Source organism: Puma concolor, chromosome A1, assembly GCF_028749965.1.
Source record: "Puma concolor isolate L17-30 chromosome A1, mPumCon1.1.hap2, whole genome shotgun sequence".
NCBI classification, from domain to species: domain Eukaryota; kingdom Metazoa; phylum Chordata; class Mammalia; order Carnivora; family Felidae; genus Puma; species Puma concolor.
In genome coordinates, this window is record NC_141667.1 from 104,326,305 (window position 1) to 104,351,952 (window position 25,648).

At 40.5% G+C, this 25,648-nt stretch overlaps 2 protein-coding genes across 4 annotated transcripts in view; both read left to right on the forward strand.

Moving 5' to 3' along the window:
• The first annotated feature begins 1,516 nt into the window (after positions 1-1,516).
• Positions 1,517-5,574, forward strand: SERF1B (small EDRK-rich factor 1B). Its single transcript, XM_086699394.1, has 3 exons — positions 1,517-1,673; positions 2,475-2,583; positions 5,311-5,574. The coding sequence occupies exons 1-3, from the start codon at positions 1,667-1,669 to the stop codon at positions 5,381-5,383; spliced, it is 189 nt and encodes a 62-aa protein (XP_086555520.1). The 5' UTR covers positions 1,517-1,666; the 3' UTR covers positions 5,384-5,574.
• A 12,687-nt stretch (positions 5,575-18,261) lies between these two features.
• SMN2 (survival of motor neuron 2, centromeric) overlaps positions 18,262-25,648 on the forward strand; it is a 42,649-nt gene continuing 35,262 nt past the window's right edge. For all 3 annotated transcript variants that reach the window (XM_025924498.2, XM_086699411.1, XM_086699420.1), the window contains exon 1: positions 18,262-18,401. In XM_025924498.2, the coding sequence (XP_025780283.1) occupies positions 18,330-18,401 (72 nt within the window). In that variant the 5' untranslated portion in view covers positions 18,262-18,329. The remainder of the gene's footprint in view (positions 18,402-25,648) is intronic.

Here is a 25,648-nt window from a genome sequence, read left to right on the forward strand (position 1 = left end):
TCTTCAGTTTTCTCTAGCAGACACACCCAATATCTCTTGAGTATATCCCTACCATTCACAAAGTATATTTTCAACCGCAAAGAAAAAGGTCAATTAGACTGTAAATTAAGACTACAAACACAAACAATAACACTTCCACTTACTTTCCAATCCCAAATCGCTTCCCTCCCTTCTTCACAAAGACCCAGGACACAAGTCAATCTTTTCCCCCTGCTCAATTTACTCCAGAAGAGGTTGTTTAAGTGGAATCAGATGCTTGGCTCATAAACAGTATTGAAGACAGGTGGGGTTTAGGGTGAGTGACAAGCACACAAGGCTCTCTGAGGTTAAAAGATTGATAATAGCTAACATTGAGTGCTAACATATACTGAACACTTCGTACTTCACATACATTAATTCAATTAATTAAAGAGGTACATTTACCTTCCAATTTAATATGGAAGCTTTACCGCAATGAAATAACACACCCAAGTTCACACATCTACTCATTGGTAGAGCTGGGCTTTCAACCAAGACATCCCATCTCCAGAGCTCCAAGTCTTCACCACTTTGTCCTACCTTCTGTAAAATAGGTGACTTTTAGGAGTTAGAATAAAAATTGTTGAAGCTTGGTCACATATACTTGAGAATGCATTGCAGTATTTTCCATACTGTTGTAGATGTTTGAAATTTTCCAACATAAAAGCCTTTATAAAAAGGTGATTTTAGGGTGTACAGAGTAGCTCTACACGTTTGTTTGTAATAAGTAACGGGAGAGATGAAAAACGTAAGTATCAAACTAACCTCAGGCATCTTTGCACATGTTTCTAGCAATGGCAAATGCTCCACGGCTTTTACCCACGTTCCAAGGTTATTGTGAATAGGAGATAAAACTGCATCCCCTGCTATTCCCTTCCTATCATACAACCCAAGCACAGAGCCATTAACCTAAAATTCCTTCGGTACTGTCCACCGCGACAAAGGCAATGAGACTAAAAGGGAAATTAACAGATTTAAAGTCCATCTTCACTATAAATCTCACTTCTAAGAGTCCCTACCTGTTAGGACAGTCGCTCCTCGTTTCAGAGTCTCAATCTCCTCTTCCGCAGAATAGGAACAATGAAGCCTACTTACAGGTTTGGTGCTGAAATAAAAAAAATATGTAAAGAGCCAAAACTGTGTTTTGCATATTGAGTTAACCCTTAATAGGTTTTGTCCCCTTCCCGCTTCTGCAAGGAGATTAATGAATGCTAACGTTCTCGGTCTAAAAGTTAGATATAGTGGCGTTTGTTTTTGTCGTTACCAAAAAGAGGGGGCTGGCCAACCCCCAGGGCTCGGTACACAGTAGGGAAAATCCACAGACGCAGGACCTGCTTTCTAGACTCGACCAAATTTGCGTGACCGAGGGGACGCGAGCCCTGATTGAACTCCAGAAGCTGCCAGCCCGGGACCCACCGCGAGGACCGCCCCGCCTGCCCAGCGGCGCACGCGCAGTCAGCCTCCCGACTCGCGGGAGGCTGCGGTCGGGCCTCGGTGGGCGGGGCGATGGAAGGAACAGAGGCGTAGCCCGGCTGAGGGCCGGCGCGGGCTCAGCCTTCAAGAGCCGCGGGAGGGGACGACCGCTGAACGCGTTAGGAGGCCGTTGCTTCTCCGAGTGGCTCTCTTTTGGGTTCGGTCGGGTGTCGGCATGGCCCGTGAGTATGCGGACGGGTGAGGGACGCGGCGGGGAGCGTCTGCAGAGGAAGCCGAGGTCCGTAGGCGCGGCTGGAGAGGAGGCGGGAGCCGGCTGATGTATCCCCTTAGGTCCGACGGCGCGGGGACCCCATTCTCTCAGCCCACCGAGGGAGAGGGACAACCGGTTAGCTTCGGGCCCGCCTGAGAAGTGGGGCATGTGCCTGCCGGCCAAGTGCGAGTTTACAGGGTAAAGAACACCTCTCTGGAGGTGAGGTGTGTGAAGACGGCGGCCCCGGGACGGGTCTTGGTCAGAAAGTGGTTTATAGTTGGTCCTTAAGGTCCTAAGGCCTGAGAAGGGCAGGAAGCTCCGGTTGAGTCCCTTCCCTAGTTCTTTTGTTTGGCCCTTCCAGGTCATGTATCCCGAACCGCTGCGTTTACCCGCTTAACAGTGGAATTGTGATGGGCCAACTTGTGGAGCTGTGTTCCCTGTGTATCTGTCCTTCTCTCCATACTCCTCAAAAGCTAGACCTTAATTTGGAACGTACTGACCCATATAGACACAGGAGTGGAATGCTGGTTATAAGTGATCCGTTATTTACGTTAATTGAACACCTGAATTGGTATGATAATGCTCTTAAGACTTGAAGTGTTTGTGTCTGAGCTTCTTCCTCGGCTACTATGAGAACTCTGTTCAGTGCAGTGCTCTGCTGGCCTGTTAAAAAATAAAAAGCTAACTTCAGATGCATGTAAATAAGAGTCTTTTAACGGAATTGGTATTAATTTTTGAGATGGGAAAAGAGCATGACTGTTTAACTTTGCAGGCGGAAATCAGCGAGAACTTGCCCGCCAGAAAAACATGAAGAAATCCCAGGAAATTAGCAAGGGAAAAAGAAAAGAGGATAGCTTGACTACCTCTCAGAGAAAACAGAGGTAAGTGATACTAATCGAATTGTCAAATCTCTGAAGTTTTCCTTTTAAGAATGGAAAGAATTTTTTTTAAATCCTGGGTAGAACTAAGCTTAGCTTGCTTAGTAGGGGTCACAGATGAACAGCTGTGCTGCACATGCTATAACTATTATGACTACAGTCATCCCAATCCCTGGATGAATCTTCTGCTTCCCCACCACAGCCGTAAGAACTTCATTTAGCGAAGTAATGGAATGCCTCCCATATGAAAGACACTGTTACATGCTAGGGATACAACATTTCCGAAGCAGACCTCCGACTCAACCTTGTCAGGATGACAGGTGACTCAATTACAGTGATAAATGTTATGAAAGAGACACAAAAAAGTGTGTAGCTATATTCATTTCTGAAGATCCATGGGGTTAGAGAAAATGCAGGTCCACAGCCTTGATATGTAATTATGTAATAAATAATAGAAAATTAATTGTAATTTTGTAATAATACAGAAATACTCTCAGAGCGCAGCTTAAAATTTCTCACCAAGAAGATGGCTTTAAATGATATGTGTATTTAAACCCTTGCAACTTCATCAATCTGCTGCCTTTTTACAGTAGTAAACAAATACTTCACAATTGCACTGTAGTTACTTTGTTGTACTTTGGGGGTTTTGGGGGGTTTGTTTTGTTTTGTTTTTTAATGAAAGCCAGCATGTGTTTTGGCTTAGCTTTGTAAAAGGTTTTATTCAGTAGGTTTCTTGCCCAGCACTGAGCCCAATGAGTCGTTTGAACTCAAAACCCTGAGATCAAGACCTGAGCTGAGATCAAGTCTGATGCTTAATAACTGAGCTACCCACGCACCCCAGTTTTTGTTGTTTTAATTAAGAATGGCTTTGAGGCCAGGAGATTCCTTAATTCTAGAACTCTCCAAGCAGAATTTGTTGAGAAAGTCAGTGCTTCCACAACTAGAAAGTTGGGTCTCTAAATTATTAGAGGTCTTTAATGTCAGTGTTTTAAATTCCCATTTAAGGGGAGCACGTGTAGGGTTGAGGTAGTATGTAAAGAGGAAGAACAAAGAGAAGCAGCCATCATTGCAAATAGGCATTCTGTTTTTAAGATGGTAACAAATAGTTTATTTCCCCACTGTTAGGCCTTCTGGAACACATAAAAGCATGGTATAATGGGAGACAAAAAAAAAAAAACCCTCTAATTTTGTCTATGTACAACTTGGAGGTCAGGTGAAGAAGTGACTGCACATGCTTTAGCAGGGCTTCTCTGTGGTCCTCAAGCCTGCACATTAGAAACACGTGGGAAGCCTTGAGTGTTACTAAAGCCTGTGCTTTAATTCCAGTCCTTCTTTAATTGGTTTGGGGCTGGGCATAACAGGTGCTCTGGATAAATTTTATTGTGTGTAAGTTAAACCTAACTTTAAAAATTTCCTCAGGTGATTCTGATGTGCACCTAGAGTTAAAGATCAGTGTTTTGGGGTGTCTGGCTGGCTCAGTCTGTGGACCATGCAGCTTTGATCTCATGGTTATGAGTTGAAGCCCCACATTGGGCTGATTATCACTTGATGCTTTCCGTGGTATTAAAGTGATAAGGTTTGTCTTAAATTTCTCTTTAGTCACATTGGAGTAAAAGTGAACATAGTACCAATCAGTGAACCTGGAATTTTTAGTGAAGATGTCTAGATTTCTAGATCTAGTCTAGCTTGGTACAATAATAGTCACTGTTGAATTATTATCCACTTGTTAGCTCTGTTCTAGGTACTATGTACGTTCTACCTCTACTCATCACCCTGAGAAGGAATGTTAGCCTCAATGTATAGAACAGGAAACTGATGCTCTGAACTTCAGTAACATTACTGAGGTGACAGCAAGCACAACAGAGCTTGGTTTCAAACAGAAAAGTAAATATTGCTTTTTTTTTCTTTGTAGGTGTGTTGTTTTTCCTTCATACTCATACATAAGCTTTTTGTATTTGTTTTTTAATGTTTATTTTTGAGAGAGCGCACAAGAGGGGGAGGGTAGAGAGAGAGGGAGATACAGAATCCTAAGCAGGCTCCAGGCTCTGAGCTGTCTGCAACGAGCCTGATGCAGGGCTGGAACTCATGAACAGATAGTAGGTGTTGATTACAAGGTCATTAAATACATTTTTTTTAAATAAGGGTCTTGTGTTGACAACCAAGAGTAATTGCCATTATTCTGTATGTAGCTGCCTAATGGCCAGTATATACATTGGTAGCTATTCTATAGAACAACCCTGGTAAGTAGTGTTGTGATTTTGAAAGATCTTTGAGGTTACTTGCCCAAGACCATAACAACAGGGATGGTTTTCAAAATAAGATCCAGCTTCAAAGCCCTTCCATTCTTTTTCTTCTGTCTCCAAGAAAACAAAGACATGAATTTTTATATCTTCTTTTAAAATTTTTTTTTCAACGTTTTTTATTTATTTTTTTGGGACAGAGAGAGACAGAGCATGAACGGGGGAGGGGCAGAAAGAGAGGGAGACACAGAATCAGAAACAGGCTCCAGGCTCCGAGCCATCAGCCCAGAGCCTGACGCGGGGCTCGAACTCACGGACCGCGAGATCGTGACCTGGCTGAAGTCGGACGCTTAACCGACTGCGCCACCCAGGCGCCCCTATCTTCTTTTAAATTGTATCTTAATATGCTTAATGGGTTGTGTATAGAAAACAAGTGAGAATGTAAAATGAGTTTTTCTGTAACAACTTAAAGCCTTTTCCCCCATTATAGGGACTCTGAGATAATGCAACAAAAGCAGAAGGCAGCTAATGAGAAGAAGTCTATGCAGACGAGAGAAAAATGATGACTATTTGGAAAACCTGGGTGCTACTGCCAACAAGGTGTATCATAAGCTCTGATGAAAGTTTTGTGGAGTAAGCAGTCCTATGTTACAACATGTCCTTACAAAACTATTTAAACTTTACCTCTCAGCCTAACTTAGTGTGATGTTTCAGAACCATTCTTCAAAGAATAAAACAAAAGCTATGCATGAGACATATTGTTGAATGTTATTTTTTTTATCAGCAGTGAGCATTTATCTAACAGATAAAGTGATAAGCTAACATAATCTCTTTTAAATCTAGAATCTTTGTCATAAACTTAATGTAGGTCTTAAAGTCAACTTTATAATAAAAGGGAAGAGGGAGAGGAGAATCTCAAGCAGGGGCTCAATCTCCCAAATCATGAGATCATGACTGGAACCAAAATCCAGAGTTTGATGTTAACCAACTGAACCACCCAGGCACCCCATCCACAAAGATTCCTGATGGGTCTGATTTCTGAAATCCTATCTCCAGATTTTCTACATACTGATAATTCATGAATACAAAGCACTTGTTAGGCTCTGAGCTGTATCCTTGGCTTTTTTTTTTTTTTTTCCCATAATGAGTAGTTTCCATGTCTTTTTGTTTTCACAATTTTAATTTGAAAAAATTTTTAATTTTTTTTTTAATTTACATCCAAGTTAGCGTATAGTGCAACAGTGATTTCAGGGGTAGATTGCTTAATGCCCCTTACCCATTTGGACCATCCCACCTCCCACAATTCTTCCAGTAACCCTCCGATTGTTCTCCATATTAAAGAGTCTCTTCTGTTTTGTCCCCCTCCCTGTTTTTAAATTATTTTTGCTTCCCTTCCTTTGGGTTCGTCTGTTCTGTGCCTTAAAGTCCTGACAGGAGTGAAGTCCTATGGTATTTGTTTTTCTCTAATTTAGCTTAGCATAATACCCTCTACTTCCATCCACCTATTTGCAAATGGCAAGATTTCATTCTTTTTGATTGCCGAGTAATACTCCATTGTATATATACCACATCTTTTTCCATTTATCCGTTGATGGACATTTGGGCTCTTTACATACTTTGGCTATTGTTGATGGTGCTGCTATAAACATTGGGGTGAATGTGCCCCGTTGAAACAGCATACTGTATCCCTTGGGTAAATACCTAGTAGTGCAATTGCTGGGTCATAGGGTAGTTCTATTCTTAATTTTTGGGGAAGCTCCATACTCTTTTCCAGAGTGGCTGTACCAATATGCGTTCCCACCAGCAGTGCAAAAGAGATCCTCTTTCTCCATATCCTCACCAACATCTGTTGTTGCCTGAGTTGTTAATGTTAGCCCTTCTGACAGATGTGAGGTGGTATCTTGAGTGGTTTTGATTTGTATTTCCTGGATGATGAGTGATGTTGAGCATTTTTTCATGTGTCTGTTGGCCATCTGGATGTCTTTGGAGACATGTCTTTTGCCCATTTCTTCTCTGGATTATTTTTTGCGAGTTGGATAAGTTCTTGATAGATTTTGGATACTAACCCTTTATCTGTCATTTGGAAATACCTTCTCCCATTCTCTCGGTTCCTTTTAGTTTTGCTGATTGTTTCTTTCACTCTGCAGAAGCTTTTTATGTTGATAAGGTCCCAATAGTTCATTTTTGCTTTTGTTTCCCTTGCTTCTAGAGACGTGTTGAGTAAGAAGTTGGTGCGGCCAAGATCAAAGAGGTTTTTGCCTGCTTTCTCGTCGTGGATTCTGATGACTTCCTGTCTTACATTTAGGTCTTTCATCCATTTTGAGTTTATTTTTGTGTATGGTGTGGGAAAGTGGTCCAGGTTCATTTTCCTGCATGTTGCTGTCCAGTTTTCCCAGCACCACTTGCTGAAGAGACTGTCTTTATTCCAGTGGATATTGTTTCCTCCTTTGCCAAAGATTAGTTGTCCATACGTTTGTGGGTCCATTTCTGGATTCTCTCTTCTGTTCCATTGATCTGAGTATCTGTTTTTCTGCCATCCATGTCTTTTTTTAATTTTTTTATTTTGGGAGACAGGGACAGAGAATCCCAAGTGAGCTCTCTACTGAGAGATGGAATTAGAGGGGCACCAAGAGGGGCTCTTGGTTTCGGCTCTAGTCATGATCTCAGGTTCCTAGGATCGAGCACAGAGCCTGCTTGGGATTCTGTCTCCTTCTCTCTCTACCAGTGTCTTGGTTGGGCGACCAACTTCAGGTCATTGATCTTAAGGTTTGTGGGTTTGAGCCCTGTGTCAGGCTCTGTGTTGGCAGCATAGAGTCTACTTTGTATTCTCTCTCTATCCCTCCCCTGCTTGCACTCTGTCTCATTAAAAAAGTAAAAATAAAAAATGAGGGTGCCTGGGTGGATGGCTTAGTTAAGTGTCCAACTTCAGCTCAGGTCATGATTTTATAGTTGCTGGGTTCAAGCCCCAGGTTGGGCTCTGTGCTGACACCTCAGAGCCTGGAGCCTGCTTCAGATTCTGTGTCTCCCTCTCTCTCTCTGCCCCCTCCCCACTTGTGCTCTGTCTCTCTCTCTGTCTGTCTCTCAAAAATAAAAAGTATCAAAATGTAAAATTTTCTTAATCAGTTAATCCTTATAAATCTAGGGAAAAGTACAGTTTGTAAAAGAACATGGATATTAGGATAAGGAAGATTTCTATGTTGTAATCGTTAAGATTTCAAAACTGAATCTTAATTATTTGGTATTTACTTGAATGAATTCATTGTTAAGGTAAAGGGTTTCATTTTTTACTTGAACATGACTGTTTCCTCAAAGCCGACAAAAGTTACGTGACAGGAAGAAATGAAGTTTAATTGCTCTAATGTATTGACACTTTAGTTTCTTTGGTTGTAGTATATTTAAGCAGGGTAAGTTAAATAGCTAAACTTTTTTTTTCATGTTTATTTCCGAGATCAAGAGAGACAGAGCACAAGCTGGGGAGGGGCAGAAAGAGAGGGAGACACAGATTCCAAAGCAGGCTACAGCCTAAGAGGGTAACTGGTCAAGGTATTTCCCTTAATACCTGAATAAGAAGAGAGTAAGGAAAAATATAGATGAATAATTGCATCCAGTCAGTGAAGTAAATTTATATATTCACTTTAGATAATTCTTTAGGTATGTTGCTAAAAAGCAAGATAAAATTTAGACAAAGTAGTGCCTACTTTAAAATGTAACTTAAATTCCGAAGACCACGGAACACTCTTCTAGGTGTTAAAGTTACTGTCTTGCATCATCCTTAATAGGAGGTACTGCATTGTTGTTAGCAATCTACCTAAGTCCTGCTGAAATGTAAGAGGTAGCAGCCACTCCTGCCCAAGGTGATAACAGGTCAGTTTCATCAGCTACTTGACTCCTTTTGAATGCCTTTTCTGTTAGTTGTGTGTGTAAGAAATTGTTACCCACTTAACACACTATAGGTTGTTTTTGAAAAGTAAAGCTTGCAGGAAATACTGATTACTGACATTTTTCTCACTTTTTAAAAAGTACATTTTGTTTTTCTGTATGTTTTCATAGATGGGAAGAGTCTACTCACTTGTATAAAGTGAGAATCTTGATGTATTTTCAAGTTGTGCCTTTATGAAAAGAGCTCTTCTTTCTATTCAAGGCATGTGTCCTGCTGTTAGCTTTGAGCCTATAAGCTGTTTGAAAACTATTGACCTTAAAAAAGCATGTCCTCTGACAATGTGTATATGTCAAATCATATTGTATACCTTAAATATACTGTCAATCATACCTCATGAAGCTACGGAAGGGAAAATATCCTTCACATGGAAACCTAATATAAAATTGACTTTGGCGATTTAGATAATGAGATTGGTACGTCTTACCATCTGTGTCGGGTACTAGCAATGATACAACCTAAGCACAGAGCATGTCAACTTGTTGAGGTAAACTCCTATTTGCCTTTGGTGACGAGGACCTATTTAAAAAAAAAAAAATGAGAATTGAATTGAAAAACTGAATTATTTTTATGGACTTGTCAATCATAATTTTCCATTAGAATTTCCCATAAATTAGGGGCGCCTGGGTGGCGCAGTTGGTTAAGCGTCCGACTTCAGCCAGGTCACGATCTCGCGGTCCATGAGTTCGAGCCCCGCGTCAGGCTCTGGGCTGATGGCTCAGAGCCTGGAGCCTGTTTCCGATTCTGGGTCTCCCTCTGTCTCTGCCCCTCCCTCGTTCATGCTCTGTCTCTCTCTGTCCCAAAAATAAATAAACATTGAAAAAAAATTTAAAAAAAAAGAATTTCCCATAAATTATAGCAAGGTTTAAAACTTCATACAGGCTTTTCCTTAGAACTTTGCTTGTTAAAAACCTTTTACCACTAAATTAACTAACATGCATGAAAAAGTTCAGAGTAGGCTACTGTTAGGCTATTTGTCCAGGAAAATTGAAATGTTAAAATTTGATTTTGATTAATAGACCTTTTATAGAAATATTTTCCATACCACATCCTACTCATGCTACTTTATCCGTTTGACATGACTTTGCTTGCTGGTGCATCCATGCAGGAACATATCCTTCAGTATTACTGAAAAAAGGTTTTTTACAGTTTTTTAGCTTCTAAGAAATAGTCTACCAACCTGGCTGTAATCAAGACAAAATCCTATTGAATACTTTGTTTTTATAGACATATATTGCATGATGAAGGATTTTGTCAAGGACTTGGAATTTGGAGTGGGGGGAGGAGGTATTGTTCAAGTTATTACACTAAAGATGACTGTTAGGGTGGCTTACGAATAAACACTTAACATAGAGTTGTGTTTTGGTATGCTTGAAGACCTAGAAGCACATCAGATCTGTGATTTGATGGTATATTGAAATTTTTAGTTGCGAACAGAATCATTAATTACAAATAACCACAACGAATATTTAAGTGGATGACAGACTCCAGAGTCCAAGGAAAAGTTGAAGACGGAAGCCTTGGGAAAAGTCAAGGCTGGGGATAGCTGGGGATACCTGGGGATAGCTCCAGGTACCATGAGAAGCTTTTTTCCCCACAACGCTGCTATCAGATTGAAATTTGGGCAATTATTTTCAGTCATAATGCCATTCAGAGTTCCTCCAAATGAACTTGTTTAGGTTACATGCCTACCCCTCAGCAAGGGGAGGATAGGTGCCTAAGATGATGATACAACCAAGACTTCATCCAGTGAGAAACAGGTGGTCCCCCTAGGAAATGTGGGATTCTGTTGCCAGAAAGGAGAGAAGAGACACTGGGCAGACTTGCAGAGTCCACTAATCTTGTTGCAAGGCTAAGATGAAATAATTAAAAAATACAGATACATGATGTGGTTAATGGTGAAGGTGGGAAGGAAATGTCGGAAGTGTGAGAAATGATGAAGGTCATACACTGTTATCTCCACCAGCTTTCAACCCCCCAAAATTCAACACCTGCTCATGATTAAAAATTTGGGAAAATGTAACAAAAAGACTGAAAGAACTTTAGCCATAAATAAGTAACGTAAGAAACTAAATACACCCTTAGTGTATAATCCAGTAATTGCAATCCTGGGCATTTATCCCAGTGAAATGATATTAAAGAACATCGTAAGTATATTATTTTTATTGGCTTTTACATAGACTGTACCAAGAATAAGGTACATGGACATTTCTAGCAGGCTGCTTTGTGACAATCACTATAGATTCATTTTGCGTGTTTTTGAATTTTACATATGTGGAATCACCCAGTATGTACTCATGGGAGTTGGACTTCATTTGTTCAACATTATGTCTTTGAGAATGCTTTGTCTTTTATGTATCAGTAGTTCCATCTTAAACATGAAACTGTGTAGTATTCTGTTAAATAAATACACCATAACTTAGTTATCCACTCTACTTTTCATGGACATTTGGTTTGCTCTTAGTTTGAAGTTTTTAAGAATGATTCTGTCATAAACATTTTTTATATATATTTTCATAGTCATGACTTACTTCTTATATATTAAGAATGAAAATTTGCTGGGACATAAGATACATAAAACTGTGGTCTAGTTTTCCTCAATGCTCGCTTAAGCATTCGTAAACATAACTATAACGGATATTGAGGATTTACTAGGGTTGCTATAACAAATTACCACAAACTTGGTGGCTTATAACAATAGAAATTTATTCTCTCATAGTTCTACAGGCCAGAAGTCTAAAAACAAGGTATCAGCAGGACCATAAGCCCTCTGAAGATCTGAGGGGAAAATCTTTGCCTCTTCCAGTTTCTAGTAGCTCCGGGCATTGGTTTGCTTGTGGCACCATAACTCCTATGTCTCTCTTCACATAGCCTTCTTTTCTCAGGTTTCTTCTTGTTTATTATAAGGATGCCTGTCACTAGGTTTAGGGCCCACTCTAATTTGGGATGATCTCATCCTGAGTTCCTTAGTTACATTACCAAAACCCTTTTCCAAATAAGGTCAAATCACAATAGCTGTATCTGGTGGACATATCATTTTGGGGGCCACCATTCAACCCACTACAGGGAATTTTTTTTTTTAAACAAAAGTGGAAAACTTACTGTAACTTGATTTTTTTTTTTTTTTTTTTTTTTAAGCTGTGCCTACAGGTCAGTCCCTATAAATCTAACCTTGGTATAGTAATTTATCAAGTAATTTCCTTACTCATGGAAATTGAGGATGTTTGTAAACTTCTGCCACTAAAAACAATTCTGTAATATAGTCATACTTAACTATGTAATAGTTGTTTTATTCCTATAAGAATGGATTCTTAAAGGTAGGATTCCTAGTACAAAGGTATATGCCATGCATTTGCAATTTTAAGAAGATATTTCCCACAAGAGAATAGCTCTCCATTTCCCATGCCCTTGATAACATCAAATAATAATCTCTGATATGGCCATCCTGAGTGGGAAAAGTGGTATCTTGGTTGGTAATTTTTTTTTGTGTGTTGATTTTTGAGAGAGTGTGAGCAGGGAAGGGGCAGAGAGAGAGGGAGACACAGATTCTGAAGCAAGCTCCAGGCTCTGAGCTGTCAGCACAGAGCCCAACACGGGCCTCCAATGCCCGAACTGCGAGATCATGACCCGAGCCGAAGTCAGACACTCAATGGACTGAGCCACCCAGGTGCCCCTGTAATTTTTTTTTTTTAATTTTTTTTTTTTTTTAACGTTTATTTATTTTTGAGACAGAGAGACAGAGCATGAACGGGGGAGGGTCAGAGAGAGGGAGACACGGAATCTGAAACAGGCTCCAGGCTCCGAGCTGTCAGCACAGAGCCCGACGCGGGGCTCGAACTCACGGAGTGTGAGATCGTGACCTGAGCCGAAGTCGGCCGCTTAACCGACTGAGCCACCCAAGCGCCCCGCCCCTGTAATTTCTTGACTGCAGAGGTTGAATGTTTTACCACGTTTATTGGGCATTTGGATTTTCTCTTCTGATGTACTCATATTTTCTCTGCCTTATGCTTTTTATTTTACTTAGCTTTCACATGTGAGTACTATTATATCTATCTTTATAGATAAAGAAATTGAGATTTTAATTAAGGAATCGCCACCAAGGTTACCCAGCTAGTAAGTGGCAGGTTAGGGATGTGAAATCAGGCCAGCTGAGGGCAGAGCTGAGGATTATTTTCATATTTATTGGCCATTTTTTTTTCTTCAAGGAATAGTTCTTGTCTGTTTTTCTGCAGTTTTTTTAATAGGTTACAAATATTTTCCACACTATTGTTTGTAGTTTCATTTTATTTTGCTTGTAATTATGTTACCATAAGTGTAGTTTCTTTATAAGTAAGGGTGCAGACTGACAGCAGACTTATCCTGGCTGACATGTTAAAACTTAAAAAAAAATTTTTTTTTAATGTTTATTTTTGAGAGACAGCACAAGCAAGGGAGGGGCAGAGAGAGAGGAGGGCAAAGGATCTGAAGTGGGTCCCATGCTCACAGCAGACAGCCCAATGAACTCGAACTAATGAACTGAGAGATCATGGCCTGAGTCAAAATCAGACACATAACTAACTGAGCCACCCAGGCACCCCATTTGTCAAAACTTTTTAATGTGAACTTGAATACCTTTGGGCAGGGATTGAGTGGAGCGAGTGGGAGGTGGGGAGGTACAGGCTCCGCTTTACTGATGACAATACCCACAACACCTTTTGCTTATTCCTCCTTAACTCATTTACATTACCCACGTGACTCCCAAAAGGTATTCAAGTTTTCAGTACTTGCATGGTTTCTTGTTTCTATCTTTTTTTTTCAACATTTATTTATTTTTGGAACAGAGAGAGACAGAGCATGAACGGGGGAGGGGCAGAGAGAGAGGGAGCCACAGAATCAGAAACAGGCTCCAGTCTCCGAGCCATCAGCCCAGAGCCTGACGCGGGGCTCGAACTCACGGACCGCGAGATCGTGACCTGGCTGAAGTCGGACGCTTAACCGACTGCACCACCCAGGCGCCCCTCTTGTTTCTATCTTAAGATCTCTCCCATCCCAAGTTTATGAAAATCACCCAGAATGTATTTTGATATATGATATGAGGGTGGGGACTCAAACCTTCACATACTGGATGGCCAATTCTATCTATCCCTTTATGAATTACACTACCATTTGTCCATTACATCATTCAAATATTCTTCCAAAACATCATTTGTAATTTTTAACGTTCTGCTGCTTTAACAGTTCAGTGAGCCATTTTGTACTAAAATCACAGGCCCATCTACGATCTCCTGCCCCTAGACCCTGATAATGTAACGCTAAAGAACTAATTGGCTTTGGCCTTGTCATTTGTTTATGCACTATGCCATTTGAAATTCAAATTGGAAAATCAAATTGGAAGCCTGGTCACTAATTTGAATTCTTTATTTGCTCAAGGGCAATTTCCAAGAGTCCTGGAAGGTACGATTTTGGTATTGAAATTCCATATACACAAAGACTGTTCCAGTTCCTGATGTTAAATTTAATGTTTAAATAAGTGCCTTCAAATCGGGTGAAATGGTTTTCCTTTGGAAGTTCACTACACAGTGCTTTGAGTGCTTTGTCTATCATATGAAATAACTTTGTAAAATATAGTAATTCAATTATGGATGTCACCATCAGGAATAAAAGAACATCATCTTTTCTTTGAGAGCAAAAATGCCATAGGTTCATTTTTGTTGAGGATCCTGGTAAGTAAAAATACTTTTTTCAACAAAGAACCTGCCATTCTAAATGTATTAAAATGCTAATTTTTCCTTGAAAACCTTGGGCTAAGTGAAAAAGTCCAGACACAAAGGACCATAGATTGCATTTGTATAAAATATCCAGAACAAGTAAATCCATAAAGACAGAAAGTAGATTAGTAGTGGTGAGCAGGTGGAAGGAGGGAAGAATGGAGAGTGACTGCTAATGTTTCTTTTTAAGGTGATGAAAATGTTCTGGAATTGGTGGCAGCTATATAACCTTTCAAATATACTAAAAACTACTAAGTGTATGCTTTAAGATGGTGAATTCTATGGTATATAAGTTATATCTCAAAAAATATAAAGACAAAAACTTCTTTGCAAGTTCTGTCTAAATTTCTACATCAAATGTCATTGTGAGGGGGTGCCCAGCTGGCCCAGTCGGAGGAACCATGTGACTATTGCTCTCCAGGTGGTCAGTTTGAGCCCTGCTTTGGCCTGCCTGTTGTCAGCACAGAGCCCACTTTGGACCTTCTATCCCATTCTCTCTGAGCTTCTCTCTCTCTCCCTCTCAAAATTAAATAAACGTTAAAAAAAAAATTTTTTTTTAGCTTTTCTCTCTCAAAATTAAACGTTAAAAAAAAATTTTTTTTTACATTTTTATTTTTGAGAGACAGAGGACAAGTGGGGAAGGTGCAGAAAGAGGAGGAGACACAGAACCCAAAGTAGGCTCCAATCTGACAGCACAGAGCCTGACACGGGGCTCAGACTCACAAACCGTGAGATCATGACCTGAGCCAAAGTCAGAGGCTTAACCGACTGAGCCACCCAGGCACCCTCGGTTGGATTATGTGCTCAGAGCCTGGAACCTGCCTCGGATTCTGTGTCTCCTTTGCTCTCTGCCCCTCCCCCACCTGTGCTCTGTCTCTCTGTGTCTCTCAAAAATAAATAAAAATGTAAAAAAAAATTTTGTTAAATAAAAAAAAATTTTTAATGCCATTATGAGAATTTTTATAATTGAGAAAAATCTAAGTGGCTTTTTAAAAAATAGATCTGTTTCTGGGGCGCCTGCATGGCGCAGTCGGTTAAGCGTCCGACTTCAGCCAGGTCACGATCTCGCGGTCCGTGAGTTCGAGCCCCACGTCAGGCTCTGGGCTGATGGCTCGGAGCCTGGAGCCTGTTTCCGATTCTGTGTCTCCCTCTCTCTCTGCCCCTCCCCCGTTCATGCTCTGTCTCTCTCTGTCCCAAAAATAAATAAAAACGTTGAAAAAAAATTAATAAAAAATAGATCTGTTTCTGATATTGATAGAAGCCAAAGGGGAGCCCTCAAACTTCCTTGGGTAGATATATTTTTTAAGAAAATTATAATACATATATACATGGAATCCATCTGGCAATCTAAATATTAATGAATAATCTGGAAGAGTAAATGGTAAATGCCTACTAAGATTTAAAGACCTGCTTGACCCATGTAAAGACAGGAGAAAAAAAAACGCAGCATATCATTAAACATTAGACAACATTTGATCCCACTTTTCTTCTCTATCCCTTTCACTTTATCTATCCTCATACTCCCCCCACCCCCATCCTGTGGCAATTGCGAGTTCTCTATAAATCTATTATGTTCATTTGTTTTTTAGTTTCCACATATAAATGAAGTCGTATGATAATTTGTCTTTCTTGGACTCATTTCACTTAGCATGATATCCTCTAGATGTGTCCATGTTGTTGTAAAGATTTCATTCTTTTTATGACTATATTCCATTGTGCATATGTGTAAACATATCTTTACCACTCATCTAGTGTCTGCAACAATTTATGTTCCCACCAATAGTCCACAAGAATTCTTTTCTTTGCATCCTTAGTAATACTTGTTCTCTCTTGTCTTTTTGATAATAGCCATTCTGACACCTGTGAGGTAATAGCTCATTGTGGTTTTGATTTGCATTTTCCTGAGGGTTAGTGATACTGAGCATCTTTTCATGTACCTATTGACATCTGCATGTGTTCTTTGGGAAAATGTCTATGCAGGGCCTCTGCATATTTTTTTATTAGATTGCTGTTTTGGTTTTTTTACATTGAGTTTTAGGAGTTCTTTATAGATTTTGGATATTAATCCCTTATCAGGTCATATGTGAGAATGTCTTCACCCATTCAGTGTAGGTTGTCTTTTCCTTGTGTTGGTTTCCTTCATTGTGCAAAGGATGAAAGTTTGATGCAGTCCCCTTTGTTTATTTTGACCTTTTTTTTTTTTAAGTTTGAAAATTTACCAAAGAAGACTTGGGAGAATGGATATTAACTTAAATGTTAAAATTGAGAAGTAGCTAAAGGAATGAACTCTGCTACCTGGAATCCAGGCAGCTGTGTAAATGCTCTGTGCCTGTTTCCTTTTTTTTTTTCTTTTCCTCGTATATCAATACTTAATTTTTTCTTAAAAGATTTTTCTTTTTAATTAATCTCTACAACCCATTGTGGGGCTGAAACTCACAACCCCCAAATCAAGTCTAAGCATTTCGGGAGATCCTCATTCCTATTTTTTAATTGCTGAGTAGTAGTGTAAGGGTTAAATTGTAGTGTAGGGCTAATGCTTAGCTTGAAAAATAACAGCTTTGTGTTGACACTGAAGGTTAAGAGATAACAGCCTTGCTTTGCTCTGGTAAACTACGCCTCATACCCTTGTAAATTAGGCTTCACCAATTAAGGAAACAAAAGTTCAAAGAAAAGAGCGTCAGAGGCAGGGTCAAGGAGATCCACTGGTTGCAACTTAGAGGCAGAAAGTCTAAAGTAAACACCTCATTAGGCAACTGTTTAACTCATCTGGAACCTGTTTCTTTGTTCTTTTCCCAGGTGATGATAAAACGATGTGATCGGTTATAAAAACTCTGTACCCCGGCTGTTCGGGGCCGCACTCTTGTCAAGAGTGTTGGTCCCGATCGGTTGGCCTTGCCTCTCATTGTAATAAACTTTGTTGTGACTGTCACTGGTGCCCGTAGCATTCTGTTTCAGGAGTCGTGTAGATGCAACAGTAGTCTATAGTATACAAGTACCACAGTAAGTTTACTTATCTTTAAAATGGGAATAATAACCCGTCGTTTATTGGGTCGTGAAAATAAAATACAAAGGAGCCTGGGTGACTCAGCAGGTGGAGCGTGGGACTCTTGATTTCAGCTGAGGTTATGACCCCAGGGTGCTGGGGTTGAGCCCCTTGTCTGGCCTTGCGCTGAGCATAGAGATGCCTTAAGATTCTCTCTACCTCTGCCCCTCTCCCCGGCTCACGTGCTCTCTCTAAAAAAATAAAATAAAAAACTCTGTAAAGCACTTTTTAAATGGTGGCGATATCATCATCATTGGTTACATCTGGGCTTATTTTTGTTTGTTTTAGAGAGTACATGCAGTAGTACGGGAGAAGGGCAGAGTGATAGAGAATCTTAAGGAATCTCCAGGCTCAGCGCTGAGCAGAACACAGGGATGGATCCCAAAACCCTGGGATCATAACCTGAAGGGAAATCAAGAGCCATACCCTCAAAGCCCTGAGCCACCAGGCGCCCCTTATTTTTTTGTATTACCCATGTTTTCTATGTTATTTGCAATGAACATTATTTTCTATGTAAATCTATTGTTTAAAAAAATATATTGTTTAAAACAAAAAAAAAACCCTTGGTGGGAATCACCCTACCAACATAGGAAAATGTGAAACCAAGGAATTGAACACAAGAAAGTGCAAGTCGACTCCTAGAGAAAGCACCAGGAGTCTCCCAGGCCTCGTGGCCGATCTCCAGGACACCGTACTCTTCCGCTCCCAGAAGCCTCCAGCGGCGGAAGTTGTCACTTTCAGAGAGACGGAGCCCACGCCGTGTTCCCGGCAGTAGGCTCGCCATGGCGATGGGGGGAGGCAGCGGTGTCCCCGAGCAGGAAGATTCGGTGCTCTTCCGGCGTGGCACAGGCCAGGTGAGATCTTGGACGGCATCGCCTTCAGACAGGCTCACTGGGCTCGCTCCGAGCGTCCCGCTAGGGGCTTCCGCGGCTGGGCTGGCCCGGTCGGGTTCGCTGACTGCGGGGCGGTATTCCACAGGTTTCTACGGCTTTCCTCATTTGGGAGTTTTAGCTACAGGCTCCTTTCTCGTGCGGCTTGGGCACCCTGATGGGTTAGAACTGATTCCCTACCTCAACTTGATTTTGCCTTGGTTTGTCCATTGTTTCTGATTGGGGAGTGTGCGGGGGCAGGCCGGGGTGAAGCAGGTAAACTAAGGAAGAGACTATTGAAATGTGCCAGTTTTACATAGAGGTGTTAGCGATGGAAAGCAAGGTACTTGCTTTCTGGTTATAATTTGAAATCAGAGGCAACGGGTTTTGCATATGGATTCGATAATGGAGGTTTGAGAGGGGAAAATCAAAGATAATTCCAAGATTGACCTGCAGTCATGAAAAGATGAAATTGTTTTTTCCTGAGATGTACTGAAGTCAGAAGACTGCAAGTGGAATAGGTTTATAAGGGAGGGAAATGAGAAGCTCAGCCTTGGGTGAAATCTGATTGGAGTGAGTTTGGAGCGGGGACAGGAGAAAGTCAAGGCAAAACTTGTAAATAAATATTTCAAGTTTTGTAAATAGAAGGTAGAGAAATTGGCCGATAGATGAAGGGGAGGGTAAAATAAACAGGATTCTTAACTGGTTTTTTTGTTAGATGATAGAAATCTGTTTCAACGCTTTTTGGTCGGGTGCGAAAGATTGAATAAGGATGGAAAACTTGATGATACAAGGGGCAAAAGAGAAGTGTCGAAGCAGTGTTCTAGAGTAGATAAGAGAAAATGGATTTGGCCTTTGTTAGAAACACTGACAGTTCATGTGACAGTTACATGGGCACAGATTTGTGTGGATGGACAGATTTGTGGAAGCTGTCTTTTGATTGTGGCTGTTCTCAGTAAAAGAAATAAGGTCATTAACTAGGAGTGAGGGGAGGCAGGTGTTGGAGTTTTGAGCAGAAACAAAGTAGAAAGTGGATGGAAAGTAGGGAGAGTAGAGGAGTATTGGACTAGGGAAATGTAGTGGAAGTGTTGTTAGGCAACATGACAGGTTTACTTGAGATTTTGGTCATGAGTTTGAAAGATACTAGACAGCTTGATTGTGTTTTTCTCCAGCTAAGTTGAATTCAGGTGTGTGAGGGCAGGCACACAGTGAATTAAGTGTTGAAAATAATAGGGCTGTAGTTTTACCAAGTGGATATAAGGGAGGGAGGGAGGGGTACAAGGTAATTATGTTAGTAATTGACAATGGAATTTAAGTTGGCTAAGAAAGGAAGGGAGGACATTAGGATAGTAAAAGTTTAAAAATTTGTGGAAGATCGCTGTTTTGTTCTAGTTAAGTGGAATGATTGTCATCATCCAGATAGAAGAAGTAAGTTGCAGAGGTTAGGTGATAGTTGGAGAGTAGGATTCTTTTTTTTTTTAGTTTTTTTTTTTTTTTTAATTCCAGTGTTCTTGACATACAATGTTAAAGTAGTTTCAGCTGTACAACATAGTGGCTCAACAATTTCTATACATTACTCAGGGCTTACCATGGTAAATTTACTCTTAATCCCCTTCACCTAGTTCACCAGTGCTCCCCCCCCCTCGCATTTGTTAACCATCAGTTTGTTTTTGATAGTTAAGTCTATTTCTTAGTTTGTCTCTCTTTTTTCTTTTTTTTAAAGTATTTTATTTTAATTTATATTATTTTAAGTAGGCTCCAAGCCCAGCATGGGGCTTGAACTCACTACTCTGAGATCAAGAATTGCATCCTGTACTGACTAAGCCAGCCAGGTGTCCTCCCTTATCTTACTTTGTTCCTAAATTCTGTATATAAGTGAGATCATATGGTATTTGTCTTTCTCCGAGTTATTTCATTTAGCGTTATACTCTCTAGCTTCGTCCACATCGTTGCAAGTGAAAAGATTTTGTTCTTTTTGATGGCTGAGTAATATTCCATTGTGTATGTATACCACATCTTTATGCATTCATCTATCAGTGGACACTTGGGCTGCTTCCGTAATTTGGCTATTGTAAATAATGCTGCAGTAAATTTAGAGGTGAATGAAATGCCAGCCAAATTCAAGACAAAGAAATGGAAAGACATTCCCTGCTATGGGTTGTAAGAACAAATATTGTTAAAATGTCTGTACTACCCAAAGCCGTCTACACATTTAATGAAATCCCTGTGAAAATACTAACAGTATTTTTCGCAGAACTAAAACGATCCTAAAATTTGTATGGAACTGCAAGACGTCGAATAGCCAAAGCAGTCTTGAAACACAAGAACGAAACTGAAGGTATCACAACTCCAGATTTCATGTTAGGTTACAAAGAAGTAGCAATTAAAACAGTATGGTACTGACATAAAAATTCATGCATAGATCAGTGGAATAGAACAGAAGACCCAAAAATAAACCCACAATTATATGGTCAGTTAATCTTTGGCAAAGGCGAGATGAGTATGCATTGGGAGAAAGATAATCTCTTAGGGGTGCCTGGGTGGCTCATTTGGTTAAGTGTCCCAACTCGTTTCGACTCAGGTCATAATTTCACAGTTCGTGGGTTCGAGCCCCATGTTGCTCTTTGTGTGCACAGCTCAAGGCATGCTTGAGATTCTCCCTCTCTCTCTGCCCCTACCCTGCTCATACTCTCTCTGTCTCTCAAATAAAAGAACTTAAAAAAAATCTCAACAAATGGTGTTGGGAAAACTGGACAGCCGCATAGAAAAGAACAAAACTGGTCCATACACAAAAATAAACCCAAAATGGATTAAAGACCTAAATATGATCATTGAAACCATAAAAAGCCTTGACGAGGGTACAGGCAGTGAAATCTCTGACATTGGTCATAACCTTTTTCTAAATAAGTCTCCTGAGACAAAGGAAATAAAAGCGAAAATAAACTACTGGGACTCCGTTAAAATGAAAAGTTTCTGCACAGCAAAGGTAATGGTTATCAAAACTAAAACATAGCCTACTGAAAGGGAGAAGATAGTTGCAAATGACATAGCCCATAAAGGGTTAGTATCCAAAATATGTGAAGAACTGAAAGAACTTAGCACCCAAAAAACAAAAAATCCAATTTAAAAATGGGCAGAAGCGGGGCCCCTGGCTGTCTCAGTCAGTAGAGTGCATGACTCTTGATCTCAGAGTCCTCCATTCAGGCCCCAGGTTGGTGGATGTTGAGCTTAAAAAAAAATTTAAGGGGCGCCTGGGTGGCGCAGTCGGTTAAGCGTCCGACTTCAGCCAGGTCACTATCTCGCGGTCCGTGAGTTCGAGCCCCGCGTCGGGCTCTGGGCTGATGGCTCAGAGCCTGGAGCCTGTTTCCGATTCTGTGTCTCCCTCTCTCTCTGCCCCTCCCCTGTTCATGCTCTGTCTCTCTCTGTCCCAAAAATAAATAAACGTTGAAAAAAAAAAAATTTAAAAAAAAAAAAAAAAAAAAAAAAATTTAAAAACCAAAAAAATGAAGGGCAGAAGACTGAACAGACATTTCCCCAAAGACATAGAGGTGGCTAACACACATGAAAAATGTTCAGCATCACTCATCATGAGTTAAATGCAAACCAAAACCATAATGAGGGATGCCTGGCTGTCTCATTTGGTAGAACATGTGACTCGATCTTAGGGTCATGAGTTTAAAACCCACATTGGACACATAGTTTACTTCAAAAAATGAGGTATTACTTGACCTGGCATAATGGCTAAAAGAAAAAATACAAGGAACAAGTGTTAGGATGTGAAGAAAACGGAACCTTCCTGCACTGTTGGTGGGAATGCAGATTGTGGAAAACAGGATGGAGGTTCCTCAGAAAATTAAAAATAAAACTACCTTATGATCTAGCAATGGCACTAGTGAGTATTTACCAAAAGAATACAAAAACACCAATTCAGAAGTATACATGCACCCCTGTGTTTATAGCAGCACTATTTACAATAGGCCAACTGTGGAAGCAGCCCAAGTATCCATTGATAGATGAATGGATAAAGAAGGTGTGTGTGTGTATATATTTATATATATGTATATATATGTATATATATACACACACATACATAGGGGATATAAGGGATGGGAATTAAAGAGTACAGTTATAAGATAAATTGATTTTTAAAATAAACATAGGGGTGTATATATCTCTTCAGGGTGGTCTTTCGTAAATACCCAGCAGTGCAATTTACTGGATCATAGGATGGTTCTATTTTCATAGCAGGTGAGGACGTAGTTCTGTTTTTAATATTTTGAGGAGTCTCCATATTGTTTTCCATAGAGGCTGATCCAGTTTGCATTCCCACCAGCAGTGCGTGAAGATTCCTTTTTTCTACATCTTTGCCAACGCTTGTTTCTTTTGTGTTTTTGCTTTTAGCTAATATGACATGTCACTTGATCGCTCATTGTTTTGATTCGCATTTGCCTGATGATGAGTGATGTTGAGCATCTTTTCATGTGTCTTTGGCCCTCTATCATCTTCCAAGAAATGTCTGTTCATGTGTTCTGTCCAAGGAGAGTAGGATTCTTTAAACTGAGTTTATGGAAAGGTTCGGTTATTGTTAACCATAGAAGCTAGTAACTGCGATTGGGTGGTGTACAAGATCATTAATATGGAGGAGTTTAAGGACCTGGACGGTTAGGGTATTGGCAGAATCAGCTATGTGGGTTTTTTAACAACCAAGAATAGCAGGAGTAGCGCTGGAGACAACGCTGAATCTCAGGGGAGTGAGGAAGCGTGGCTCAGATGGCTGTAGATGATTACATAAAAAGGAACAGCAGACAGTGGAGTCTAGTAACAGGGTTCTTGAAACTGAGGGTTTTTAGGAAGGAAGGAGAGAGGAAAAATCTGGAAGTGGGTGTAAGGAGCAAGTAAGATTGCTTCCCCATCTGTGGTATGATGATTTGAGGGATATGGAGAAGACATTTCATTTGAGATATCTGCAAGGAAAGAGGCATCTTTGGGGAAAGTTAGATTTTAAAGCAAGGAGGTAAAGGGAATATTCAGAGAAGAGGTTAAAGATATTGGGAGCAGGGTTTAATGATGGCTCAAGAGATCTCAGCAGAAGTTTCAGCAGTTGACAATTGTAGAAGATAGGAGAACATGAGGCATACTAGTGGTGACCAAGAAACAGCTATATAAAAGCAGTGCTGATGGTCTGTTCTGGTGTCTCTTGTTATCTAACAAACTCCCCAAAACTCAGTACCTTGAAATAGTAATTATCATTTTATTATCTGTCATGGTTTCTGTGGGCCAAGAATTTGTGAAGGCCTTGCTGGACATTTGTCCTTTAGATCTTTCACGTGGTTGCATTCACATAGACATTGGAGCTACAGTAGCCCAGGACTGAGCAGCTAGAGATTGAAAGCCGTTTTGTTTCTTCCTGTCCTCTCAGGGCTTCACATGATCTCAGTGTGTGGGCTGGTTTGGATTTCTTTATACCCCTTTATAATCCTACTCTCCTTTCTCTCATCTGCTGTTCCCCGATCACTGCTGGATCACACTTTCTGTCGCTGATTAGTATGCATTTTCTAGAAGTTTATAAACATTAAATCTTTTGTTTGCCTTCCTTTACTCAGCATAGTTTTCAGTTTCACACATTTTGTTGTATATATTAGTTGTTCATTCCTTTTTATTGCTGCAGTATCCCATTTTTTTTATTATACTAGAATTTGTTTATGCATTCACTTGTTCATAAATGTTTCGATTGTTTTCCTTTTTATGCTGAAGAGTTTATTTTTTTTTTCAATATATGAAATTTATTGTCAAATTGGTTTCCATACAACATCCAGTGCTCATCCCAACAGGAGCCCTCCTCAATACCTATCATCCACCCTCCCCTCCCTCCCACCCCCCATCAACCCTCAGTTTGTTCTCAGTTTTTTTTTTTTTTAAATTTTTTTTTTCAACATTTATTTATTTTTGGACAGAGAGAGACAGAGCATGAACGGGGGAGGGGCAGAGAGAGAGGGAGACACAGAATCGGAAACAGGCTCCAGGCTCCGAGCCATCAGCCCAGAGCCTGACGCGGGGCTCGAACTCCCGGACCGCGAGATCGTGACCTGGCTGAAGTCGGACGCTTAACCGACTGCGCCACCCAGGCGCCCCTGTTCTCAGTTTTTAACAGTCTCTTATTCTTTGGCTCTCTCCCATTCTAACCTCTTTTTTTTTTTTTTTTCCCTTCCCCTCCCCCATGGTCTTCTGTTAAGTGTCTCAGGATCCACATAAGAGTGAAAATATATGGTATCTGTCTTTCTCTGTATGGCTTATTTCACTTAGCATAACACTCTCCAGTTCTGTCCACGTTGCTACAAAGGGCCATGTTTCATTCTTTCTCATGGCCACGTAGTACTCCATTGTGTATATAAACCACAATTTCTTTATCCATTCATCAGTTGATGGACATTTAGGCTCTTTCCATAGTTTGGCTATTGTTGAGAGTGCTACTATAAACATTGGGGTACAAGTGCCCCTATGCATCAGCACTCCTGTATCCCTTGGGCAAATTCCTACCAGTGCTATTGCTGGGTCATAGGGTAGGTCTATTTTTAATTTTTTGAGGAACCTCCACACTGTTTTCCAGAGCGGCTGCACCAGTTTGCATTCCCACCAACAGTGCAAGAGGGTTCCCGTTTCTCCACATCCTCGCCAGCATCTATAGTCTCCTGATTTGTTTATTTTGGCCACTCTGACTGGCGTGAGGTGATATCTGAGTGTGGTTTTGAATTGTATTTCCCTGATGAGGAGCGACGTTGAGCTTCTTTTCATGTGCCTGTTGGCCATCTGGATGTCTTCTTGAGAGAAGTGTCTATTCATGTTTTCTGCCCATTTCTTCACTGGATTATTTGTTTTTCGGGTGTGGAGTTTGGTGAGCTCTTTATAGATTTTGGATACTAGCCCTTTGTCCGATATGTCATTTGCAAATATCTTTTCCTGTTCCGTTGGTTGCCTTTTAGTTTTGTTGGTTGTTTCCTTTGCTCTGCAGAAGCTTTTTATCTTCATAAGGTCCCAGTAGTTCATTTTTGCTTTTAATTCCCTTGCCTTTGAGGATGTGTCGAGTAAGAAATTGCTACGGCTGAGGTCAGAGAGGTCTTTTCCTGTTTTCTCCTCTAGGGTTTTGATGGTTTCCCGTCTCACATTCAGGTCCTTTAACCATTTTGAGTTTATTTTTGTGAATGGTGTGAGAAAGTGGTCTAGTTTCAATCTTC

Coding starts and splice junctions, on each gene's coding strand:
- SERF1B (XM_086699394.1), top strand. Junction 2,584..5,310: donor ACCTCTCAGAGAAAACAGAG/GTAAGTGATACT, acceptor CCCCCATTATAG/GGACTCTGAGATAATGCAAC.